We start from the raw sequence: 12906 nt of genomic DNA, 5'->3' as shown, positions 1-12906 counted from the left end.
TGGGGGAAAAGACAGTCTTTTTAACAAATGGTGCTGGCATAACCGGAGATCCATCTGCAAAAAAATGAAACAAGACCCATACCTCACTCTATGCACAAAACTAACTCAAAATGGATCAAAGACCTATACATAAAATCTAAAACAATAAAGATCATGGAAGAAAAAATAGGGGCAACGTTAGGAGCCCGAATACATGGCATAAACAGTATACAAAACATTATAAAGAATGCAGAAGAAAAACTAGATAACTGGGAGCTCCTAAAAATCAAACACTTATGCTTCACCAAAAGATTAAAAAGACTACCTACAGACTGGGAAAAATTTTTTAGCTATAACTTTTCTGGTCAGCGCCTGATCTCTAAAATCTACATGATACTGCAAAAACTCACCTGCAAAAAGACAAATATGGGCGAAAGATATGAATAGACACTTCACTAAAGAAGACATTCAGGTAGCTAACAGATATATGAGGAAATGTTCACAATCATTAGCCATTAGAGAAATGCAGATCAAAACTACAATGAGATTTCATCTCTCTCCAACAAGGCTGGCATTAATCCAAAAAACACAAAATAATGAATGTTAGAGAGCCTGTGGAGAGACTGGAAAACTTCTACACTGCTGGTGGGAATGTCAAATGGTATAACCACTTTGGAAATCGATTTGGCGCTTCCTTAAAAAGCTAGAAATAGAACTACCATACAATCCAGCAATTCCATTCCTTGGAATATATCCTAGAGAAATAAGAGCCTTTACACGAACAGATATATGCACATCCATGTTTACTGCAGCACTGTTTACAATAGCAAAAAGATGGAAGCAACCAAGGTGCCCATCAACGGATAAATGGATAAATAAATTATGCTGTATCCACACAATGGAATACTACGCATCGATAAAGAACAGTGAGGAACCTGTGAAACATTTCACAACATGGAGGAACCTGGAAGGCATTAGGCTGAGTGAAATCAGTCAGTTGCAAAAGGACAAATATTGTATAAGACCAGCAAGTGTTATAAGAACTTGAGAAATAGTTTAAACTGAGAAGAAAACATTCTTTTGCAGTTACGAGAGGGTGGAGGGAGGGAGGGAGGGAAGACAGGGGAGGGGTATTCACTAATTAGATAGTAGATAAGAACTAATTTAGGTGAAGAGAAAGACAGCACACAATACAGGGGAGGTCAGCACAATTGGACTAGACCAAAAGCAAAGAAGTTTCCTGAATAAACTGAATGCTTTAAAGGCCAGAGTATCAGGGGCAGGGGTCTGGGAACCATGGTTTCAGGGGACATCTAAGTCAATTGGCATAATAAAATCTATTAACAAAACATTCTGCATCCCACTTTGAAGAGTGGTGTCTGGGGTCTTAAATGCTAGCAAGAAGCCATCTAAGATGCATCAACTGGTCTCAACCCACCTGGATCAAAGGAGAATGAACAACACCAAGGACACAAGATGATTACGAGCCCAAGAGACAGAAAGGGCCACATGAACCAGAGACTACATCATCCTGAGACCAGAAGAACTAGATGGTGCCCAGCTACAACCGATGACTGCCCTGACAGGGAACACAACAGAGAACCCCTTAGGGAGCAGGAGAGCAGTGGGATGCAGACCCCAAATTCTCATAAGGCCAGACTTAATGGTCTGACTGAGACTGGAAGGACCCCGGTGATCATGGCCCCCAGACCTTCTGATGGCCCAGGACAGGAACCATTCCTGAAACCAACTCATCAGACATGGATTGGACTGGACAATGGGTTGGAGAGGGATGCTGGTGAGGAGTGAGCTTCTTGGATCAGGTGGACACTTGAGACTATGATGGCATCTCCTGCCTGGAGGGGAGATGAGAGGGTGGAGGGGGTTAGAAGCTGGCGAAATGGACACGAAAAGAGAGAGTGGAGGGATAAAGTGGGCTGTCTCGTTAGACCCGAAAACCAAAAAAAGGGAGTGTGTAGCAAGGTGTATATGGGTTTTTGTGTGAGAGGCTGACTTGATTTGTAAACTTTCACTTAAAGCACAATAAAAATTATTTAAAAAAAAGAATAATTATCCCTTCTACTCTGTCTTCCAAAACATATTAATTAAAATATCGACCTGATTTCATATTTGAAAATAAACTGATCTCTCGTTTGGAAGTTACCTATAGGTAACATGATGGAGGCTGGATGAACAAGCAAAAGTCAACAGTAGAATCTACATAAACGTTGTTGCTAACATTATGATCTGTAGTTTATATACTGAAATATTTAGAAGTAGTATCTGGGGTCACATTCCTATTGCTTAATAAATGAGATAAACTTTGAAAATATTAATATATATATGCTTTAAAATTTTAGAATGCAATAAAAACATATACACAGCTTCCCTTCCTACCCCCTTTTCTAAAGCAAACAGAGAGACAGGTAGACTGATAGGCAAACATGCACAGGCACTCACCACACAACCACTCACGCTCATGCACACTGTTTGGACATTGGACTCACATCCCCTCTCAACTTCACCCTCTGTTGGATTTGAGGACTGAACAGACACTGGGTGAAGAGGTCACAGTCCTCACTGAAAAAACCCAAATATACCCCAGGTGACTATGTGTTTCAAGTAATGCAAACATTGTTATAAAAATTGAGCTACTCACGCCACAGTATCGGTCACCATTAAATATCTGAGGGGGCAGAGGGTTGCCCTGAGCAGGTTTCTTTTCTGGGGGGATATTTTTGTACATCCATTGCCTCTGTTCTTCTGACATTGTGATGTCCACCTCCTCAAACTCTATCTTGTTGGCTTCCAGAAACCTAACCACATCCTGCTGCTTCTTCTTTATCTGAAGAGAGAAGACAACCAATCAGGAGAAATGCTCATCAGAAATAGTATGTCTATATTTCCAAATTGAATTACATTTAATTTCTCATTGTCAGAGGTCACTGATACAAAAAGAGGTGATGTATGCTCAGGCAACATGCACTGCCCACTCACTAGATCTCCAAAAGAGAACTAAGGAAGTCCTGCACAGTGATTTCTTCACCTGGACTCCCCAGAACTCTGGGATTAACTCAGATTGCCTAAAAAGAACAGACCACGAGGTGAGATTTATTTGGTTCTCAGAGGGCCATAACTCATGCCTCCCCCCACTCCCAAAAAGCTGACATTTACAATTATGAAAGCTTCCTCCGCTCCAAACCCTTTGAAAACCAGGTATAGCCCATCTGAGATGTCAACAGTTCATTGATTCGCAGGAGCAGCAACATCTTTATTCCCATCAGCAGCCTCTTTGAGACATTTCCACAGCTGTAGCCAATGTCACGAAAACATCCTTTCATCAATTCACAAGAGAAAAATGTTCTCCACTTCTCAGGTAAGAGTAAGCAACACACACCATCTTACTTTGCACTCTGTATTTCTTAGCCCTTTTCATTCCTCTGATCTATCACCTTCCATTCTTCAGGCACTAGGGGTCAGGTATGCTCTTCTAGAGCTGCAAAAAAAACTAGGTTTTCAAAATTTTACCTATCTTATTAATTTAATGGTACATATTGACACCAAAAGCAAAGCCATTGCCATTGAGTCAATTCTGACTCACAGTGACCCTACAGGACAGAGCAGAATTGCCCCATAGGGCTTCCAAGGCTACAAATCTTTATGGAACCAGACTGCGCTATCTTTCTCCCGTGGAGCGACTGATGGGTTCGAACTGCAGACATTTTGGTTAGCTGCTGAGCACTTAATGGTACATATAACTTAAGTGGGTGACAATATCCAATGTCTTAAACACAGTACGTAAAACGTGAGAAAACAGGTTTGCTTTTTTTAATTCTTGGAAATTTGCTTAAAGAACAAACTTAAATGGTGAAGTAAATCTGACAATGTCCAGAGAAAAGAATCACTTTGAGGTCAGGTGGCCCAAAGAAAAAAATGCAGTGCTGGAAGAACACTTTTACCTAACTGACTTTCCCCATCAATCCCTCTCCCTTCCCTGGAAAAGCCTCAATGAGATGTGTCTCTGGGACTGGAAATCTGATACACGGTATTCGACAAGAGACCTGATAGATGGGTTGATGTCTATGAATGCCTTCAGAGATGGTGTGGTTAGTATGGCCAGAAATGAAAAGCTAGCAAAATTGGACATTCGTAAACTGAGTAATATTTCCAAATGAGACTATTACTACATGGTTATGCTACAGTAATTGATTTGATATTGGCATTACTTCAATTTCTTGAATTAAGTCATTTCTCATGCCTGAAGAAGTTAACGTTTTTTCCTCACTGATATACAATTTCAGAAATGTGGTAATATTTTGAAACTACAGCATACTAAAAAGTACCATCCTACTTAGTTTCCCCTTAAAGCAAGGTAGATTTTATTGTTCCTATTTTACAGAATATGAAACTGAGAAGGTCGAAAGTGGTTACCTATTTTGATCAAGGTCCTACACTACAGCTAGTGTGTGTTCTTGTCAAATCAATCACGTCATTTTTCAGTTTACAATCTTTTTTTTGTGGCTCCCCATTGCCCTTGGGAGAGCACAAACATTCCTCAGCACACCTCAGTGTTCTTCATGATCCAGCCCCTTTCATTATAAAAGCAGTTCATTTGCATTTTTTAAATATCAGAAATTGTTTAAAAAAAAAAAAAAGTACCTACAATTACTCTGCCCAGATAACCACTGTCGAAATTTAATTAGCGAGAAGCATCTAGATTTTCCATCCATATGTAGAACTCTGTGGTACTTAACGCATTTCAAATGCTCATTACAGTGATAAAAAATGAAACTGGTCTATAGGCAAACCTTAATTTAATTACACATAACATGCACTCCTATTCCAAAATACGACTACTTAAAAACTCATACATTCTCAATGTTAGGATTTGATCAAAAATACATACACAGCCTCCTTACTTCCCCACTCCCTCGCTCTGTGTGCACACACACATATGCACACCACCTATAACATTTATGACTGGACTACAATCTCTTACAGCTCAACTGGAGACATGAACTTCACTGTGTATTAGGAAGAGTTAACTGGTCTTTCCTTTCAGAGGATCACACTCGGTAAAAATAACAGGTATCTTGCCCCCTTTACTAAAAAAAGTACCATATTTGTCCCCATCGTTAAAAATTTTTCAAAAGCGTAGATTTTAGTAGCTTCCTGGCCAATTCCATCTATTGTTGGATATTTAGGATACTTCTAAATTTCACCACTAGAAATAACACTGTGTAGTAAACATCTCTATTTTGACTGCATCTCTCAATACCGCTTTAGGACAAACCTGTATGAAGGAAACCCTATTTCAAAGGGCACAGGCATTGTTCAGGCTTCTAATGGACACAGGCTGAATCGCTTTTCAGCAAGGCCACATCAATTTACACTCCCATTAACAGTGTCTCAAAGTATCTGTGTCCAACCCTTCCACAAAGCCAGTATTTGAAAATTAAAATATTAAAATTCATGTGAATCATTGCCACTCTAATAATGCTCACAAAATTAGCTAATACTATTTTTTTTTTTTTTATAGCAAATCACCCATATAAACAAGGTCAGAGAAATTTAACCCAAAGAAGGAAGTTTTCAAGTGGACGTTTATGACATTACCATCAGGAAGGAAGATGAGTCACGCCACCAGGTGCTTCATAAGACCTGCTAAGGTGAGACTGGAACTGTGGGAGTGGCAGGGGGACAGGCCAGCTCAGAAGGTAGGGACTTGGATGGGTGGGTTCCCAGGTAAAAAAAGTTTCCCATGTGGCAACAGGAAGCCCTCAAGGGCACATCAGATGTTGGGCACAAATCCAGGTTCCAAATACAATAACATAACGCAATTAGTTCTTTGACATAAAAGCTTCCTTCTTCCCATGTTTCACCTTTTCTGAAAAGAAATGTGTCATACAACCAATAACAACAGAAATTTGCTAAGCAAATAAAAAAAAGCAAATAGAAGTAGCGAATTGTGGAGCAACAGTTGCTGCTTTCACCCATGTCAATTTATCCACAGGTAGATGGTTTTTGTTTTTAGATGGTACCCGCAACTCATCTTCTTTTCTTTTTTTTTTTTTAACAAACTTAGAAGCTGTGGCAGACACATTAGGAAACCAACGTGCTCAGCTGCAAAAACTTGTTTACCCATACTCCCTTCATGTTTACCCAAACTCCACTGCAGTTAGAGATGATCACAGGACAGAGTTCTGGCAATGAGACTGTAGGCAGACATTCCTGGGGAAGGCTCTACTTCCTGAAAAGGCAAAGCCCCTTTGGCCCTTGGCCCTTCTCCTTCCTTCCTTGTAGAGATGCAGAGGTGATACCTGGAGGTACAGCAACCATTTTCCAAATCTGAAAACAAGCACCATATGCTTAAAATGGTCTAGCAGAAAGACAGGAGCCTAAGTCCTTAGTGACATTTTGCAGCTGCCACACCAGTCTTGTAGAGGTTACTCAAAACCTTTCTGTGTGAGACAAACAGACTCCCTAGTTATGCCACTCATTATCAAGTTTTCTTACAAATGTAATGCTATCTGATAAAATTCTTAACTGCCACTTAAACTGTCTTCAGAATTACTATATTATGATGCAGTAATGATACTGAAAAAGAAAAGTTGTGATTGTATGTTTAAATAAATTCTGTTGTCAGTCAATTTTAAAAATCTCAACCGTAATGTAGTGTTATCTTGCCCAAATGTTATTAAATTGTTGCTATATTTGCAAGTGATGGCAATTTAGAATTAAGCAAATATGTTGGTATTTCTCTGACTCTGCTTCTAATTGCTACTGTAAGGCTCTATCACCCTCAACCACTTTCCCCAAACACCTCCAGGAACTCTGAAGCAAGTTCTTCAGATGTGCTTCCAAGCTGTTTTCTTGGCCACCGTGTGGATAAGCCTTTTACCCTTTTACTCCAGACTATACAGAACCTGAATCTGCAGAGGACCCCAATGCCTGCACCCAAGCACTGGTGACCCACCCCTACAGGAGCCCAGGCGGCAGCTGTCTGGGCTGATGCGCTGTCTGCTGACACAGCTTGAACACTCAGTGACCCGTGGAAATCTTAATGAAGAATGCATACTGCTTTCACTGGCAAGCTCTTGGCTCCAGGTCTCCCTAGGGATTGGATTAGAGGACAGCACTTGACTCAGACCTACACCTTACTCTGCAGCAAACACAAAACCTACTGCCAGGGAGTCCATTACAACTCATAACCCTATAGGACAGGTCAGAACTGCCCCCATAGGGTTTCCAAGGCTGTAATCTTTACAGAGCAGAATGCTACACCTTTCCCTTGCAGAGCAGCTGGTGGGTTCAAATCGCTGACACTTCATTAGCAAGCAGCCAAGCGCTTTAAGCACTGCACCACCAGGGCTCTACTCTGTAGCAGTGACCTCTAAGTAAACTTGTATGCCTCCATGCTCTCTCCTTTTAGGATTAGTCCTTTAGTAGGTGAGGCTGCCAGTTATGTAACTAAACAGCTGCTGCCAGATTCTTTCCATAGGCTTCCCGTCATGTCTAGTTGAGACGGACAGCTTCAGAGCCCGACCCTTCTAAGAGACACCTGCTCTGACTTATCCTCCTACAAAATAAGCTGCCTTTTCTTCTGAAATTGTCCTTAACAAGATAACCACAGAACAGGTCATAGATGGCCTCAACCTGCGTCTGGGTGGAGACTTAACATCCTAATGATGAAAAATTCATCTCTTCCTCCATGGGTGGGGGGGGGTGTCAAACCCTTGTCTAAAGAAAATGTATAGTCATCCCCAAGCTCTGACTGCTTGCATGAAGGTCAATCCTGAATATTCATGATGAATTTGCATTTCCTTGTCTGCTCTCTGTAAAAGTCCTTCTCCCCAAGCTGCCTGTATGCACTCTTGGAGGCAGCAGCCCTGGTTACTCCTTTCAAGGAAATAAAGGCATCTTTCTGACCTCCCACCTCAGCCTCTTGTTTATTGGCTGTAACAAGTCACACCAAACAACACCTGGGGTTTTCACCCAGCAACATAGTCACGTCTGAATTCTGGGCTGTACATAGCTGATGTTGGGACCCTGGGACTCACTAGTAAATTAAGAGACATAACCAAGTTGAATAAGACAGGTTTGTTTGTTTGTTTGTTTGTTTTTTAAGTGAGACTTAATGTGAGTAATGGTGGGAAAGCAAGTTTAAAGACAAATGAGACACAGATGGAAGACAATAAGAAAGATTGAAAAAATATTTGACTGTCCTCGTTTTAATCTTGATACTGTCAGTTCGGTAGCCTTGGAGAAACTACTTAGTTTCTCCCTCAGCCTCAGGTTCCAAATCTGTGAAATGGATCCAGTATCTTTTTTCACAGGTTCGCTGGGAGGATTAAACAAGAAAATGTTGTATGCCATCAAATCAACTCCAACTCATAAGAGACACTATATGACAGACTAGAACTGCCCCCATAGGGTTTCCTGGGCTATAATCCTTACGGGGTGTCTCGGTGGTGCAGTGGTTAAGTGACTGACTGCTAACCAAAACGTTGGCAGTTGAAACCCACCAGCTTCTCAGCAGGAGAAAGATGTGGCAGGCAGCTTCTGGCTTTTGGCCAGTGAGTTGCGAGCAGAGTCTGTGGATGGAGTCCCTGGATGGCGAAAACGGTTAAGTACTCAACCAACTAGACAAAAGGTTGGCTGTCTGAACCCACTCAGGGGTACCTCAGAAGACAAGTCTGGTGATCTGCATCTGAAAGGTCACAGCCTTGAAAACCCTATGGAGTAGTTCTACTCTGCACACATAGGATCACCATGAGTCGGCTCGGATCACCATGAGTCGGCTCGACGGCAACTAACACAAAGGGCCTCTTCCTCATTCTTCTTGCTTGGAATATAGATGTGAGGCCTAGAAGTATAAAACCACTGCCATCGAGTCAACTCTAACTCATAGAGACTCTAGAGGACACAGTACAACTGCCCAGTAGAGTTTCTTTACGGGCCGTAATCTTTACAGGAGAAGACTGCCACATCTTTATCCCGCAGAGCAGCTGGTGGGTTTGAACTACTGACCTTTCAGTAAACAACCAAGTGCTTAACTACTGAGCCAGCAGGGCTCCTTTCTAGAGGTAGCAGCAGCCTTCCCATCATGAGGCAACAGGCATGAGGGAAAGGCCAAAGGAACAAGTCTGGCTTTACAATCAAGAGCAGCCACACACCTCCAGACTTACCAAGAGAGACAAAACAATTCTCTTTGTTTAAGCTCACTTTAGTCAGGTTCTCTGTTACCTGCAGATGAACACACTCCTAACGGAAACATTTACTGTATATGTATTATGTTGGGGGGCAGGGCACAAGTGTACAATAAACCCCAAGAAACCATCTGCTAACTGTCAACATTCTAATGCTGTTTAACTAAACATGAGATTACACACGTAAAGTGCTGTGTTTCTGGTTTCTATTTCAGTTTATCTTACTAGAAAGCAAATACCAAGTTACCAAGCCAAAGATAACAAAAGAAGAGGCTGTCTTTCAACAGATTGAAGCTTGGGACTTAGGGAATCAGTGTACCAGAAAGATGAGTTATAAAAGACAATTTTTGAAAAAATCATTGTCATACGTTGTAAATTGAAACAATAAAATTTTAATAACGGGAAAAGCTGTGTTTTTCATCTATGTATTTTATCACTGTGTGAGTACTGACTCTAGTGAACTAAAACATCTTAACATTGGAAATTTAGATGCATTCTGAAGATTTTTATTTTATTAAAAAAAGAAAACGTTTTCAAATTTACAGTCTTTTTTTCATGATGACAAATGGTTATCAGTAATAGGCTATCAATCAATTGCACACACACACATACACAGACTGTCTTGCTTCTTGATCTGCCCCTTTAAGCTAAAGATGATATTTTTAAAGGTACCTTTCTTTATTTTTTCTATATTTTTAAAGGTAAGCATCTAGAAATATGATTTAGGAAACATTTGCTATTATTTTGTTACTAAAAACAATGTTTGTTGTCTAGAAAAACTGTCATTACAAAAACCTAGTACCTTAGTTATTTAGTGCTGCTATAACAGAAATACCACAAGTGGATGGCTTCGTAACAAACGGAGATTTATTTTCTCACAGTTTAGGAGGCTAGAAGTCTGAATTCAGAGTGCTGGCTCTAGGCGAAAGCTTTCTCTCTTGGTCAGATTCTGAGCTTCCGGCCTGGGCAATCTTCATGTGGCTTGGCATCTCTCTTCACCCATCTCTGCTTCTCTCACTTGCTTGTGTTAATCTCTTTTAAAGCTCAAAAGAGACTGACTCAGGATACACCCTACACTAATCCTGTCTCATTAACACAACACAGACAACCCATTCCCAAATGAGATTATAACCATAGGCACAGAGGTTAGGATCTACAACACATGTTCTGGGGGGACATAATTCAATCCATAACGTTCCACCCTTTGCCCCCCCCAAACTCATGTCCTTGCCACATGCAAAACATATTCATCCCAACACATCATCTCAAAAGTCTTAAATCAACTCCAAGTCCAAAATCTCATCTTCTGAATCATCTAAATCAAATATGGGTGAGACTTTAGGAATATTCCATCCTGGGGCAAAATTCTTCATCTGTGAACCTATGAAATTTAGAATACAAGTTATCTGCTTCTGAGTACAATGGTAGAAGAGACACAAAGTAGAGACTGGAGGCAAAGAAGGGATTTCCATTACCAATGGAAGAGACTGGAGGGAGACTAGTCCATCTGAGAGGCCACCCCACCCCTTAACATCCTGGCAGGCCCCTGCCCCCCTGGGCATGGCAGCCCTGCTCCCTCAGCTTTGGGCAGTTGCCCCTTCCCCCTGGCACAGCTTAACAGCAGCCTCACACTCCAGAATCAAGTTAGTGAAGATCTGGCTCTTTGAAACGTAGAAGGCTATGGACCTACCCCTTGAGATTCTGGAGATCATGGCCCCATCCTTTGATACCAAGAAGGCCCTGATTCCCTTGCTCCTTCCAATAGTTTTGCTGACCTCTGAGTTGCTCCAGGGATGGTCCTTTTCTTTTCTTGAAGGCCAAAAGATGTAGCTCCTTTGGCTTGTTTCCTGCCTGTAGAATTCCAAGAGGGAGACTATGTTCTTTCTTTTCATTCTTTCTCTGTCCTCTTCAATCTAAGCTGATGGGTTTTCTGCTGTGGTAGTTGGTTAGATCCAGCAGTCACAGGCTTAATCTCTTTAACAAACGATTGTGTAGCCATGTCCTTGGTGAACACTCTATGACACATGTCCTTAGTTTGTACTACCAGGTTTTCCATATCTTTTAAGTTCTGTTTTCATTTTGTATAGCTCATTTTTAAGTCCATCTCTTTCCTTTCGCATTTTACTTTAAGTGGCAAGGAGAAATCTTGCAACCCTTTTAAGCTCCTGCTTAGAAATCTCATCACTTACAAGTTCTACCTTCCATCAAACATTTTTTAACATAATTCAGATAAGTTCTTTGCCACTGCATAAAAAGCACTATCCTTCCTGCATTGTCCAATCACATATTCATCTTCTTTTAAAGCCTCACCAGAAGCACATTTAATGTCCACATTTCTAACAACATTCTGTTGCTGATGCCATATGTATTCTCTAACACGAACGAGACTTTCTCTATAAGCTCTCCTCACTTTCTTCTGAGCCCTCATCAGAATTGCCTTTGACGTCCATAATTCTACTGACAGTCTCTTCAAAGCAATATAGGCTTTTACTATTACCAAAAAAAAAACCAAACCCATTGCAGTCGAGTTGATTCCGACTCATAGCAACTCTATAGGACAGAGTAGAACTGCCCCATAGAGTTTCCAAGGAGCACCTGGCGGATTCGAACTGCCGACCTTTTGGTTAGCAGCCATAGCACTTAACCACTACGCCACCAGGGCTCTTACTATTAAAAAAAATTAGGCACCTTAAAATTTTTCCAGCCTCTACCGACTACTTAATTCCAAAACCACTTCCACACTGTAGGTATTTGTTAGAGCAGCACCCCCACTTCTTGGTGCCAAATTCTGTCTTAGTTATCTAGTACTGCTATAACAGAAATACCACAAATGGATGGCTTTAACAAATTTATTTTCTCACAGCTTAGGAGGCTAGAAGTCTGAATTCAGGGTGCCGGCTCTAAGGAAAGGCTTTCCTTTTCTGTCAGCTCTGAAGGAAGGTCTTTATCTCTTATAGCTTCTGCTCCTGGACAATCATCATGTGGCCTGGCATCTCTTTCCCCATATCTTTGCTTCTCTTGCTTGCTTATTTAATCTCTTTTGTATCTCAAGAGAGAGCCTCAAGATACACCCTATACTAATCCTGCCTCATTAACATAACAAAGACGACCCATTCCCAAATGGGATTATAAACACAGGCATAGAGGTTAGAATTTATAACACATATTTTGGGGGAACATAATTCAATCCAAAATACCTAGAAACAATTTTCTAAATCTTTCAAATGAAGAATTTCAGTGATTTTTTAAAATATGAAAATATAATATCTTTGCTCTATTTTCAAGAACTAATTAATATCAGGGAAGACAGCATGATTTTAACTATCAAAATTTTAATGAAAACTTTTCCAAAACTGATGAATGAGATCAGAAAAATGATTACCCTTATTCTGTAACTGTTAACAATCCTCTTTCTTCATTTGTATGCATTTTTGTGAAGTACTTTTTGCAGCAATGGCAACTGTTAAAATGAAACCTACAAATGTTGATTGCTATTTTCCACAGCTATGTTGTGTATGGAGCCCTGGCGGCACAGTGGTTAAGAGCTCGGCTGCAAACCAAAAAAAGGACAGCAGTTCAAATCCGCCAGCTGCTTCCTGGAAACCCTATGGGGCAGTTCTGCTCTGTCCTATAGGGTCACTGTGAGTCAGAATCCACTGGACGGCAAGGGATGGTGTTGTGAAATGTTAGATCTCATGGTTCTCACTAAGAAAATTAA

At 40.8% G+C, this 12906-nt stretch overlaps 1 protein-coding gene across 1 annotated transcript in view; it reads right to left on the bottom strand.

Annotated features, from left to right (window-relative positions):
- The window catches only part of SH3BGRL2 (SH3 domain binding glutamate rich protein like 2), a 66778-nt gene that overhangs the window by 30098 nt on the left and 23774 nt on the right, over positions 1-12906 (bottom strand). The window contains exon 2 of the mRNA XM_049896160.1: positions 2639-2824. Within this exon, the coding sequence (XP_049752117.1) occupies positions 2639-2824 (186 nt within the window). The remainder of the gene's footprint in view (positions 1-2638; positions 2825-12906) is intronic.

This window comes from Elephas maximus, chromosome 1 (assembly GCF_024166365.1).
Source record: "Elephas maximus indicus isolate mEleMax1 chromosome 1, mEleMax1 primary haplotype, whole genome shotgun sequence".
Lineage (NCBI taxonomy): Eukaryota > Metazoa > Chordata > Mammalia > Proboscidea > Elephantidae > Elephas > Elephas maximus.
The sequence above is the reverse complement of the archived record's forward strand: the minus strand, read 5'-3'. Positions and strand labels throughout refer to the sequence as shown.